Raw genomic sequence first — 14542 nt, 5'->3', positions numbered from 1 at the left:
CCCTAGTAAATGATGACAAATATTCATAAACCACAGAATTACCAAAAAACACCCATCCCACCTCTTGGGAATGTGGGCGTTGTATTCCCTAGACTGCTTCATGTTGTCTGGTGGCAATGGCATCCCCAGGGGACCCTGAGAAAATTGAGATAATGGTCAAGCCCTAAGAAAACTAGGCCATAACATTTGTTGTCTGGTCTTTGTATAATGGGAAAGTGTAGACTTATCTGAAGTCCTGGACAGAAAAGTCTATGAGGCTGGATCATCTCAGCAGACTTGAAGCTGTTCTGGGTGTAGAACTCTAAGGAAACTTCAGCAGAGGCACTCTGAAAGGCTGGGTCACCTGGGCTACCACCCATTTTCACTGATGCCTGGCCCCCTTGCTCTGAAAACACACAAACTTTCAAAAGTAACATACATATCTGTATTAACACAAGTATGGACTGTGCATTGTATACAGGCCAGTCAAAAATGATTTTTTTGTTTTATGCTTGAGCAGGTAAAAGACATCTGTCAACTTTATAAGTTTGTTTGGACTGTATAACCAAACCTCTGTCCCTGTCATATGAAAGGATGTCATAAGGATTCTATAACCAACAAGATTAATCACGTTTCATCCAGTCTCAGATTTATTTCCATGTCAAGGAATCGTCATATACATCATCTGTCTTATAGTTTTTCTAGGTTTATTTCTTTGTCTGTAGCCAAGATTTTTCAGGGGGTCTCTCCTAGGCAAATATGATCTCTATTAATTTTTGAAGGAATCCACAGCCTTTCATTTCCTGTGGAAACAAAAGCATAACCTCTCCCCCAATGCAATATATTTTCTGACTTCCATTTTAAAGTTAAGATATCCCTACAGTTTCCAAGCTGGTTTAGTTCAGCAGTTCCTTTTACAATCCTGTGTCTCTTCAGCAGCTGCTGTTTGCTCATCAGCAGTCAAAAACTTTGAAGTTTGCCAACAAAGCAAAGATCCAGAGACTGATATTGAGGTTCAAGCTGATGGTTAGATAAGCAAAGCAGCCAGCCACTAGCTTTTACCTCTACCTCAGGCTCAAAAAGCTGTCTTGTCCTCAGCATGGTTGAAGAATAAATCTTTGGGACTGACTTTGCTTCTTTTTATACCTCTCAAACCCTAGGATTAAAGGTGTATGATCCCAAATACTGAGATCACCTTTGTGTGAACTGTTTCTCTTTAGGACTAGATCAATTTTGTTTAGTTCAGTGTGACTTTGAGCTAACAGAGATCCATCTGCCTCTGTCTCCTGAGTCCTGGGATTAAGGGTGTATATCACCACTGCCTGGCTCTATGGCTTGTGGCTGGCTTTGCTTTCTGTATCTTCAGGCAAGCTTTAATACATCATAAATAACATATCACCACAGTACCATACAAGATCCACACTCCCTGTGTATTTACAATCTTTATGTGGCTTAAATCTTTTTATATTAATTTAATTTATATATAATTAATTTATAATTACTTTAATTATCTTAAAACTATTTCTCCTATGACTGTTTATACCTATTTTCTTTTCTTTCTCACCTATGAACACTGTAACCTATTTAAAGGTTTATTAGGTCTGGACCTGTTTTACTGTGCACCCACAGCAGTCCCTGTCCATGTGAGCAAACCTTAAACTGCTATGTGGCAATTAGGCCCTCTGAGGAGGCTCTGGTGGTGGGCTCTGCCTCCCACCCCTCACCCTAGGGTCCATGAGAACTGAACCTTAAGCCTGAAAACCTGGTCTAGAGCTGTGTTTAATGGAGAGCTGCATTTAACCGCCCCAGCTCTAGCATTTTTATTTGCTTGCTGTTTCTACTTGGAATGTCTTACTTAGCATGCCAGCTACTCAAGTGCTCTTCTGCACAGCAGTGCTGCTTTGGATTTTTGTTGTTTTGTTTTGCTTTGTTTGTTTTTCCAGCAGTGCCTCTTAAAGGAGCCGTATCTGGTTTGTTTTCTGTTTTTTTCCCTTCAGCTTTCCCAGGCCCTAGGTAGAAATTTATACCCCAAGTTGGGTGCCATTTGCAGTTGGAATTTTCTTTGGGCTGCCAACCAGCTCCCAAATAAAGACACAGAGTTGTTATGAATGCTCAGCTTTAGCTGTCCTACTAGCTCTTTTAACTTAATTTAACCTGTTTCTATTCATCTACATTTTGCCTCAGGCCTTTTACCCCTCTCTCTCTCCCTCCCACCCTCCCCCCATGCTCTCTGTCCTACTTTCCTGCTTCCTCCATGTCTGTCTGTCTGACCCCTGGTGTCTCTCTGGCATCTCTTTTTCTTTCTTTCCCTGAGCCTAAATTCCTCATCCTACATATTCTCGCTGCCTGAAAGACCTGCCTATGTCTCCTTTTTATTAGACCAGTCAGGTGCCTTAGCATAGTTACACAAATATTCTGCAACATGAACAAATGCAACACATCTTTGCATAGTTAAAAAAATATTCTGCAACACTCACTTGCACTTATGCTACCCTAAAATCACATCAATAATCTATAATGAATGCTAGCTATTTATCAGTAGTAGTTGTTGACTTTAATGTATATTTGAAAGCAAGTAGAAAACTGTATTTGAATAAGGAAAGAATAATTAATAAGTTATTCATTGTTGTCTTAAAGCAATATGCCTAATTCAATTTAGTACTATGGAGTTCAAGTCTTAAAGGAAGATGTACTTGACAATAAAAACAATGACAATCTGCAGTTTAACAGCTGGTATCTCAGTACTCCTCTGTTCTCTCTATTCAGCCTTTGTCTTGGAATAGGAACCTTGAAGTAACAAGTTAACTAAGTAACTCATTTTGAGGGGTCAAAACCAAATTTGGTAGTATTTTCTGTAATGAAAAGATACTTATGGAATGGTACAAGCCTTTAATCCCAGCATTCAGAAGGCAGAGGCAGGCAGATTTCTTTAAGTTCTAGACAAGTCTGGTCTACAGAGAGAGTTCCAGGACACCCAGAGCTACACAGAGAAATAAATCCTGTTTCAAAAAACAAAACAAACAAAAAAGTAGAAAGAAAAGATATTCATGATCACGGTGTTGGTGGCACATGCCTTTAATCCCAGCACTTGGGAGACAGAGGCAGGCGGATCTCTGTAAGTTCGAAGCCAGCCTGATCTACAAAGCAAGTTCCAGGACAAGCTCCAAAGTAATACAGAGAAACTCTGTTTCAAAAAACAAACAAACAAACAAAAAAGAAGGGAAAGATACTTATGGACTATAACATAAAAAGCAAAAGGACCCAGAGACAGATATTAGGGTTCAAACTTCAAGCTGAATATCAGAAAAGCAAAGTAGCTGGCCACTAGCTTCTTCTACCTCAAACTGAATGGGCTGATCCTGTCTCCACAAACTCTCACCAAGCCTCAGACTGTAACCTCTTCTCAGCATGGCTAGAGAATGAATGACTGATACTGAATACTATAAAGACCCTGCTTTTATCTTTTATACCCCTCTAGTGCTGGATTTAAAGGCATGTGATCTGTTACTCTTTTAGACTGATTTACTCTCATGTATCCCTGGGTGGCATTGAACTCAGAACTGTCTACCTCTTATTCCCAAATTGTAGGATTAAAGACCTGTCCCATCACTTCCTAGCTTCTGGCTGCTGGGATTAAAGGTGTATATCACCACTGCCTGTACCTGTATCTTGAGGCTGACTTTGCTTTTCTGAACCCCCAGTCAAGCTTTAATAAATCATAAATAATATATCACTACAATGGCCTGAGAGTAGTGGCATACACCTTTAATCCAATGCAGAAATGGATTTCTGTGAGTTTTCTGATCTACATAGCAAGTTCCAGGCCAGGTAAGGCTACCTAGTAAGAACCTGTCTCATAAAATAAAACACAAAAATATTCTTATGGGCCATTGAGATGCTCAGCAAGTAAAGATGCTTACCATCAAGCCTGATGGCCTGAATTTGATCCCTGGGACCCACATGGTGGAGAGAACCAAGTTCTACAAGTTGTTCTATGACCTCTATAGGTACTCCATGACATGCACACACACATAAATGCTTATATATGCTAACATAAAGATGACACATACAGAGATTGGTTTGTTTTGTATTTCAAGACTTTTAGACCCATTGGTTGTCTTTCTCTTCTTAGGAGCTGTAGTCACTGTCTCAGTGCATTCCCGTGCTCTGTACAGATGGGCACATGTACATGCAGACACAGGTGCTGACCGTAATGAAGGACTGTGAACTACAGTTCTTTGTGTTTCCTGTACTTGGATAGGGATCACTTCCTGTCTGTTATTGAGCACCATAGTAGTAAGGAAACAGCCTCAGACAGATTTTAGATGGGGCAGAACTGTAGTGTCTCCTTTCCTTTTTCTGCAGAGGACATTGCTTGGGTTCTGGGAGAAGACAGCTCAAATGATGGCCCAGATCCAGGAGGCCTGTGCTGGCTTTCATCCATATGACTTTATAGCTCTCAAGGTATGTCTCTCTGGTTCTCTCCTTTAGATGTATCATACTTCATTGGGCAGTAACACTGAAAATTGTCTTTAGCTAAGCTTAATATCAAATGCATGAAATCTTGGGAAACATCTTTCCCCACACCTAAGGGTCCATAGTCTCTAGGTCTCGAAAGCCACCAATAGCCCTAAAATACCAGGGACCTTGCAGGCTGGGGTGCTAGTTGGAAGGAGAGTAGAAGCTGAGGAGCCAGAGGTGGTGGCTCAGGATTAGGAGCTGAGCTCTTGCAGAGGACCCAAGTTTGGTTCCCAGCACCTATGTCGAGGGCTCACAGCTTCCTATAATTACAGCTCTGGGGCCCAACTGCACACTCTTCAAGCCCTGTGGTACTTGTACGCATAACTAAAAATAAGTCTTTGTAAAAAAAAAAAAGCTTTATAGGATGTGAAATTTAGTAATAAAAATTTTAAACTATTCAAGGCAGTGGTGGTACACACCTTTAATCCCAGCACTTGGAAAGCAGGTCCTGAATTTGAGGCTGGTCTACAAGGTGAGTTTCAGGACAGCCAGAGTTACACAGAGAAACCCTGTTTCAAACAAACAAACAAACAAACAAAACCCTTAAAGTCCACAGGGCTATGAAAAATCTGTGGGAAGGGAAAAAAATAACAAGTGATAGAAAGTATTTACATATGCTCAAAAAATGATCAGATAACCCACTTGTCAATTTTAGCAGTTTAAGGCAAATTTCCATTTTGCCTTTATCCCAATGTAAAAGATGTTTTCCATGGTGCCCAGATCACATGGCATGGCCTGGCAGGGATGCGACTGCTTGCAAGAGGGAGCTCTTTCCATAGCATGGACATATGAAAGTGTGTGCACGTGTGGTTACAGTTACGGGCATGTGAAAGTGTGTGCACGTGTGATTAGTTTCTCCATGCTTCACAGCATCCAGTCACATCTTTGCATGTGGCTGACTCAACACAGTCACACTGTGATACATTTCTTCTGTTCTGATTGGCTAAAAGGCCTTAAGTGCCTTTTAACTTACCATTATGTGCTGGGGGGGGGGGGAAGAGGGCTGGGACAGGGTTTCTTTGTGTAACAGTCCTGCCTGTACTGGAACTCACTTTGTAGACCAGACTGACCTCAAACTCACTGTGGGCTGTTTCTCTTTAGGACTAAATCAGTTTTGTGTAGTTCAGTGTGACCTTGAACTAACAGAGATCCACCTGCCTCTGCCTCCCATGTGCTGGAATTAAAGCTGTGTGCCACCCCCGCTTTTAAATTTTCCTATAGTAAGTGCTTCAGTGAATAATGTTTTATGTATTTAGGCAAAAATTATGTGCCTAATTTCTCCTCAGAATTGAAGCAGAACATTTTTAACTATGTGTTGAGGGTTGCAGTATAGGCCAACATTGTGTTTTCTTTGGACCTATCACAAGTTGCTACCCTTTCCCTAAGGCAAACCTTTCCACAGATGGCTCAGGGCAAATTATACCAACCCACATTCCCACAGCTCTCACTCTATTCAGAACTATTTCTATTTTATATTGCTGTCTGAAGTTTTTACTCACCTCTTGCTTGTAAAAAGAAATAGATTTTTTTCAACCTGCTTAACATTAAATTTCGTATCCCTAGCGTCTACAGGACACACCAGGCAACCTCACTACAGACTACAAAGAAGAAGCAGAAGGCAGCTGTCTTACTGCAAACCTCAATAAGTAAGTGAGCGAAAGCTGCCTCTGCTGCTGTGCAAGTTCCGGATGCCACCTCCTCTCTGGCTACTGAATACTTACTCTATGTCACTTTTACAAACAACACAAGCATTTGCTATATTTATCCTGCTGTCAACATGGCAGGCAAAGGAGAGGACAAAAACACAGTCAGCTGTGGTGATGACTTCAGACTGTGTCATGAGGAAGACAGTGCATTGTGCTGGGAACTGAGTGCTCTAGGGAAGCCCGGCAGGGGCAGCAGGAGTGCAGGCAGGTCCAGACCTGGTAGCTGTTAGAAACCCACAACCAGGTAACACAGTGGAGACTGGGAGCCAAGAGCCTTGCTCATGCCCACTTCCCTGTGCTCTGCCCATGCTTTTCTGCTGCTGCACTCTTAACCAGACTGTCTCAAAAGACAAAAACAAAACAGCAACAATAAGTCATGACTAAATAGTTAAATAAAGTTTTTTCATTCTCACAGAGGAGCTTTCTTGAAAATTTCGTGTTTGTACTATCTTCAGTAGTGAGTGTAAACGCTGTTTTGAGTTATTGAGCAGATTCCCAAACATTTTCATCCAAGTTGTTTAAAAATATATACGTATCTGGGCAGTGGTGGTGCACACCTTTAATCCCAGCACTCAGGAGGCAGAGGCAGGCGGACCTCTGTGAGTTTGAGGCCAGCCTGGTCTACAAAACAAGTTTGAGGACAACCAGGGCTAAGTTTCTATTTACTCTGAAAGGATTTTTAGTATTTTTAAAATTGATACTGTATCAGTCTTTAATATATTTAAAGCTATATTGATAGCCTTCAATACTGATGGCTGTAAAGCATGCCCAGGGATAACAGTTTCCACGCGCCACTCCTGTTATATGGCTGATCTAACTCAGCACTAGACACATGCTGCAAGTGACCACTGACTAGGGATGGCATAGGCTAGCTTGTCTTGTCTTCTTTTGCAAATATTGCTTTCTTATTCTAAGTAGAATGCCACGTTTTGTATGGGGTGTTCATGTCCTACAAATTAAGTAAAGGCCACCACAGCCCCCAGTACATGAAAATGAAACACCACAGCCTGCAGCCAGGGCCTCTGAGGTGCACAGGCTGAGAGCCCTCACCCAAGGTGTCTGTACAAGTGCTTCAGTTCTCAGACTTTAAAAAGAATTTTTGTGTATTCACAGAAACATATTGAGATATCTTAGGAATGGGATCCAAGTCTACACATGAAATTCATTTATGCTTTCTTATCTTTTATTATTGATTGGGATAATTTTAATTTGAAAATAAGTTCAAGTCTGTGGGCAGTACTCTAAAACACAGTAAAAATAGCAAGAGTATTGTTATACAGCTTACTGGCATGCAGTGGTTTCTTCAGTGAAGATGAAGAGCAAAGACTCCAGAAATTTCCATGTAATTCCACCCTGTATGCCCCCTCTTTTAGAAGTCCTTACTGAAGGGAAGACATAGGCACAGAGGAAAATAACTGGTGTGAGTTGTTCTGTGTCTTATGTTTGTGACCTGGAGTGGTATTACTCTATATTAAATAGTTTGTACATAAAAACAAGTTTTGTGATAAAGAAGTTTTCTATTTATCCTATCGTCTTGGTGTTCAAAAAAGGCTGTGGACATTCTGGAGTTCAGATTTCCAAATTAGGAATATTCAACCTTGAATTGGCCCAGTGCCTACAGCCCTGATATAGATTCTGAGTTAGTGTTTACTGAAATGAGGAGTGGAAAATAACAGTGAAGCCAGGAAGTTGTGACGCTAGCCTTTAATCCCAGCAGAGGCAGGCAGATCTCTGAGTTTGAGGCCTGCCTGGTCTACAGAGTGAGTTCCAGAACAGACAGGACTACACAGAGAAAAAGAAAATTAAGAATAAGGTTTCTACAGTCTGTGCAGATCTATAGAATTAGGACATGCTCGGTTAGAGACTTGATCTACCAGCAAATGTTTTATGTACCTCCTGAATTAAAGTTTTAATTATATGAAACTGGGAGCTATGAACCTCAGACATTATTTTAACCAAAATCTCTGTTTTTACTTTAGGGTAGCTTTGTCAGAAGAGGAAGAAGGATTTGAGAGAGAACCAGGTAAGATAGTAGATCCAATAAATCAAAATGGCCACATTTTAATGTCAAAATAATTTGTCACGCTCTTTTAAAAGACTTTTAAAATATTGATTTAAATTGCATTTAAAATGTTAATTTAGCTGGGTGCGTTGGTTGCATATGCCTTTAATCCCAGGACTTGGGAGGCAGACGCAGGTGGATCTCTGTGAGTTCGAGGCCAGCCTGGTCTACTGAGCTACCTGCCTTGCTACTGACACTTTAATGCTGGCATTATAGTTTGTTCTCATCTTATAGTTTTCCTCTGTGGTTGGTGATTTCTTTCAGTGTGCTTTGAGTCCTTTTTATTTTTGGTGTTTTGTGGATCACCTTAAGACCAATACAATCTTACGTTTATAAGATACAATATTGTAATAGTAACAACTCAACACTGATCACAAAGAATGAAAATAAAATGTGAAAATACTACCTTCAAAAGCTCCTGACAGGCATCCATGGCACATGCTTTTAATCCCAGCACTCGGGAGGCAAAAGCAGGCAGATCTCTGAGTTCAAGTCCAGCCTGGTCTACAGAGCGAGTTCCAGCGCAGGCTCCAAAGCTACACAGAGAAACCCTGTCTTGAAAAAAAAAAAAAAAATCTTCTAGAAGTTGGAGAGGTAACTAAAAATTCAAGAATATTTACTGCTTTTGCAGAGCACCAATGTTTGGTTTCCAGCACCCAACATGGCACATGCATGCACACGTGCACGCGCACACATACACAGCAAAACATTCATATACATAGATTAAAATAAAAATTGAAAACCCTCAACATTTGCATGGTCTCTTGTAGTCCAACATGGCCTCAAACTGGCTATATAACTTAAGATGACACTGAATTTAAGATCCTCCCTCCCCTACCTCTGGGGAGCTGAGATTATAGACATGTGTCATTGTGCCTATCTTTTATACATAGTTCTGGGGACTGAACCCAAGGCCTTGTACATACTCAGCAAGATACTATCACCTGAGCTACGCCCCCCTGGCCCATTTTGAAATTTTGTGTTTTTGTGCTGTTTGTTTTTTTCAAGATAGGGGTTCTCTGTGTTGCTTTGGAGCCTGTCCTAGAATTCACTAAGTAGACTAGGGCTCCATTTTTAAAGTTTGATGTCTCATTCTATATCTTAATTTTTTTTGAACTAGGGCCTCTCGATGTAGACTAGGTCGGCCTAAAATTCATACAGATCTACCAGTTACTGCCTCCTTAGTGTGCCATCACAACCAGATTCAGCCCTTTTTTAAAAAAATAAAATAAAATAAATTTTATTTAAATTAGGAACTATCTTATTTTACATACCCATTCCAGTCCCCTCTGGAATGCCCCCCACCAACCCCCCATCCCATCACATCCTCCATCAACTCCCCAGGGAGGGTGAGGCCTTCCATGGGGGAATCATCAAAATCTGTCTCATCATTTGGGCTTTTGGTTTTAATTATTAAGAATTACATGTATTGCTGGGTGGTGATGGTACACACCTTTAGTCTCAGCCCTTGGGAAGCCCTGAGTTCAAGGCCAGCCTGGTCTCCAGAGTTTCAGGACCGCCAGGGCTACACAAAGAACCCTGTCTTGAAAAACAAAACAAAAATTACGTTATTTGTGTGTGGGTCTGTTTATGTGGTTGCATGCATGCCACAGTCCATGTGTGGAGTAAGAGGACAGTTGGTTCCCTTCTCCCATTTGTCCTCAGGATCAAGTGCCGAAAACTGCTGAGCCATCGGGGGGACTCATGTTACACCTTTCTGTATTACCTTTCTCCTAACATAAATGTAGGTACTGTTGCTTTTACTTACATTGTTAGACCATTACTAAAGACACAAAAGTTTACACATCATGTTTATATTAGGGAACTGTAGTATAATGCATGCATTTTATGTCTTCTGGGTTATGTGTGTACTATTTTTCTCGATAGTATCTACTCCCTACCCCTCTCTCCCTTTTCAAGGCAGGGCTTCTCTGTATAGCCCTGGCTGTCCTGGAACTTGCTCTGTAGACCAGGGTGACCTTGAACTTGGAGATACACCTGCCTCTGCCTCCCAAAATCTGGGATTAAAGGACTGCGCCACCACTGCCCAGCCTTAACATCTCTTTCAGTCTGAAGAACTCCTTTTAACATTTCTTTAGGACAGGTCTGGAGGAGAGAACTTCTCCCAGTTTTTTCTTCTTCATTTTTAAAAGACAGCTTTTCTGGGTATGGTATTCTTGGCTACCAGTTTCCTTGGTTACGGTGAATACCTCCCATCACCATCTCTTGAGCTGCAAATATTCTGCAGCATAGTCTGCTCCAGGTAGAGTTAGATGGATGGCTTTATGTATGTTTGCTTTAACACTTGAGAGCTTACTGAATATCTTATTCTTAGATGAGTGTAACTGAATTCTTTGACATTCCTGTGCCTTAATAACCCACTTTGGGTCTGGGAAGTCGTCGGTTACATGACCTTCTCACATCCCTCTTGAACTATGACTTGCTGTTGACTCTTTAGTACTGTACTACATTTCCTGTTTTTTCCAGTTCTCATGTTTGCTCCTCCTTGCCTGTCTTCGAGATGTTTTTCCCTCTTACATAATGTTTTCACTTTGTCAGTTTGAAGTCTCTGAACCTGTGGACATTTCCCACTAGTTTAGCACTAGATGGCTCCCATCCAAGTTTGCCTCAGGTTTCCTGTAAGATTGTCCTCAGAACTCAGGTGCCCATGATGGAACTTAATCTGAAATCTCAGCACTTGAAAGACTGAGACAGTAAGTTTGCCACCAGTGTGAGGCTATCCTGGGCTTTAGTGTCAGACATTGTCTCAGTAAATAAATAATGTTTTAAAAGGATGCCCTCCCTAAGCTTATGTTTGTTCAATCTGTAGCCGACACATTATTTGGAAATAACTGGAGGGGTGTCTGTAAGGAGTTGTTGATTCTTGTAAGCCTATCCTGGGCCTGGATGGGCTCAGATACTCCATCCACTGCCATCAGCCTGTAGCCAGGCACCACAGCATTCCCTCTTCCTATGCATGTCATGAGGACTCACCAGCCCCAGGCTCCTACACAGTAAGTTGGTCTCTACTTTCCTTTTCTTCCCCAAGTGGACAGTTGTCTTCTGTGTTATGATGGCTGACATTGGGAGAGAAATGGGGTAAGTAGTCATGAGGTGACCACCATTTAAATACTAGGCCATAATTGGGTCCTACAGCCTAAGACCAGCAGTGGGGAAGGACAGGGTTAGGACCAAAATGGACTCTGTTCCTGGTGGTTCAAGACTACCTCAAACAGCTCATTACTGCCAGGCAGAATGTAAGTGTAATGAACATGAGCACGGTTTCCACCTGACATTAGGGCAGGTTCAGAGCCCCTTCCTCAGCACTGGCCTAGGGATAACGTTGGGTTTTACCAGCCAGCAATCACATTTCAACAGCCTTGCTTCTTGTAGTAATCTTGTAGTACTACTTATTGGTAGTAGTCACTTGACCCATATGACACTAAGCTAGGTTCTACCTCAGTCTCATATCCACAAAGACCAGTGCAGTTTGAGGCCGTTCACCAAGCTCACAGCGATGCAGCCCACCAGAGCGGGAGCTTTACCTGATGCCACTGCAGATCAGTAGCTCCATCCTGAGAGCAGACCTAAGGGGAGGGTCCTCAGGTCAGCCTATTGCTGCATCTCACCACTGGGCCCTGTGCTGAGCTCCAAGGTGAAGCCCTGTGATTACCTCCCTGCACTGAGTCACAGTATTTATGTCTGGGCGGGAAGCACTAGAAGAGTTACTTGGCCATCTGGCTGAGGGCTAGAGCAGAGGGTCTCAAATTGTGAGTCATGACCCCTTCGGGGCTTGAATGACCCTTTCCTTGGTTGCCTAAGACCATTGGAAAGCATGTTTAGCTAGTTATCAGAGTTCCCTGCCATTGTATATGAAGCCCTTTGGTATTTATCACTGACTATATTCTGGAGACATCTCCATTTTTGCCTAGGAGAGGTATGGATGAAGGGACACTCCCCCCTCCCCCAAATGTTTTAGGGACCTCAACTCAGGAAAAGCCAAGATTTATGGCTTCAGAAAATTGGAATCTTATGAAAAATATTAAAAGGAGGGAGGGTTGGAGAGATGGTTCAGTGGTTAAGAGGTCCTGAGTTCAATTCTCAGGACCCATATGGAAGCTCACAACTGTCTGTAACTGTAGTTTCATGAAATCCAATGCCCACTTCCAGTGTTCAGCGATACATGTAGAAAAAGCACCCATTCACATAAAAGATTTATATATGTATTATGTATACAGTGTTCTGCCTGCATGTATGCCTGCATGCCATAAGAGGGGACCAGATCTCATACAGACGGTGTAAGCACTATGTAGCTGCTGGGTATTGAACTCAGGACCTCACCTGGCTAGACAGCTCCATTCATTTCCAGCTGGTCGCTCTGCTGACTTCAGTAATGTTACAAAACAAATTGTTCTACAGACCAAAGCAGTGAAACTTGGACTCGTTGGAGGAATAGTCCCTAAAGTCAGTTGTTCTGATCCCAGCCAGCTTTTCCCCGTTCTTTCAGGCAAAGTAGTTGGCCATGGTTTAGCCTTATGCCCAGCAAGGTTGCCTTTTTCTTGGTGCTATTAGCACAGCCCCACTAAGAATAGTCTTAGGCTTGAATTCTCTGAAGAGCAGCCAGTGCTCTTAACCTCTGAGCTATCTCTCCAGCCCAAATAAATAAATCTATAAACTATATTAATAGTGAAGCTGAAGAGATGGCTCAGTGGTTAAGAGCACTGGTTGCTCTTCCAGAGGACCCAGGTTTGATTCCCAACACTCACCTGGTGGCTCACAATCATCTGTAATGCTAGTTCCAGAAGATCTGACACCCTCTTTTGACCTTCATGCATACCAAGCATGCCCACTGGTACATGTAACATGCAGGCAATATGCTCATACACATAAAATAATAATTCAAAACGAGACAGGGATTGGGCAGGTGGCTCAGTCAATATAATTGCGCTGAGTTTGGATCCTCAACACCCATGCAAAAACTTGTGTTTAGGAGCCAGTGGAATGGCTTACCTGGTGAGGGCACTTGCCATCAAGCCTGATGATCTGAGTTTCATTGTCCAGGAACCACATGGTGTAAAAAGGGAACTGTTAGGGAGTTTGTGACCTCTGGGGAAAAAAAACCACATACTTAACCCAGTTATAATTAAAAGATCTATTGATTAGCTGCTAGCAGGACAAACAGTCTGAGCCAGATTTGAGATTGCCATCAAGGAGGGTCTAAGAAAGGACTTTAAAGGGGAAAACCACACAAAGACCTTCCATATCTGTGCAAGCAAAAAAAAAAAAAAAAAAAAAAACTGTTCTGTTTTGTTAAGTGAAGTGATTAAGGCCACTCAAAACAATCTTTGGGTATCTGTGTAAGCAAGTTACAGAAACAAGAAAAACAGTCACATCATAACAAGTAAACGGTCTCATTGGTACATTTTTGGGTAGGATCAGAGTCAGGGTTACTGGGATGTGGAGTCAGTGACACACAGCTGGGGGGTACCAAGATGGATGCCTAGAAAAAAATGAGTTTCTTTATCCTACTTTCTGAAATGGTCCCAAGATCTTCACATGCATGCCATCACACATGCATGCTGCCACATTCACATACACACAACAATAAATAAATATACCCAGTTAAAAAAAATTCTGGCCAGGTGAGGGTGGCACAAGCTTTTAATCCCAGCACAGAACAGAGGTAGGCAGACTTCTGAATTGCAGTTTATGAAGTCATATTTTACAAAGATTTTAAACATGCATTCAGTAGTGAGATGCTCAGAGTAAGACAGACCCAAGCGTGGGCATAGGCTTCTCAAAGGAGAGTTGTAATATTATCTCTATGTGAAGTTGTATCTCAAAAGCTTAAGACCTTTCTCAGTTGGGCAGGCACACACCTTTAATCTCAGCACTTGGGAGGCAGAGACAGTAGCATCTCTGTGATTTTTGACGTCAGCCTGGTCTACAAGGCAAGTTCTAGGACAGTCTTGTCTCAAAAAAAAAAAAAAAAAAAAAAAAAAAAAAAAAAAAAGAAAAGAAAAAAAGAAAAGAAAAAAGAAACCTTTCTCTTTCCAACAAGAGAGAATATATGGAGGCTGTGCAGATGTCCTGATAGGTTTATACTTTGTAAGGCCAAACCTGCAGCCACTAGTGTTGCATAGGCTCTCTGCTGAGACTCTTAGGAAGCTGCAGGGTATCAACTGAGATGGAAGAAAGGCCTTAAGCAAAAAAGTTCCTTGTGCTGACTTCTGATTCTTGCTGGTGAGGGGCTTCAACCAAACTCCATCATGAG

The 14542-nt window shown here is 41.9% G+C and overlaps 1 protein-coding gene across 1 annotated transcript in view; it reads left to right on the top strand.

Moving 5' to 3' along the window:
* Ica1l (islet cell autoantigen 1 like) overlaps positions 1-14542 on the top strand; it is a 62375-nt gene that overhangs the window by 28043 nt on the left and 19790 nt on the right. Inside the window, exons 7-9 of the mRNA XM_051190289.1 lie at positions 4345-4443; positions 6064-6146; positions 8186-8229. Of these exons, the coding sequence (XP_051046246.1) occupies positions 4345-4443; positions 6064-6146; positions 8186-8229 (226 nt within the window). The remainder of the gene's footprint in view (positions 1-4344; positions 4444-6063; positions 6147-8185; positions 8230-14542) is intronic.

This window comes from Phodopus roborovskii, unplaced genomic scaffold (genome assembly GCF_943737965.1).
Source record: "Phodopus roborovskii unplaced genomic scaffold, PHOROB, whole genome shotgun sequence".
NCBI classification, from domain to species: domain Eukaryota; kingdom Metazoa; phylum Chordata; class Mammalia; order Rodentia; family Cricetidae; genus Phodopus; species Phodopus roborovskii.
This window is presented reverse-complemented; position numbering and strand designations above follow the sequence as displayed.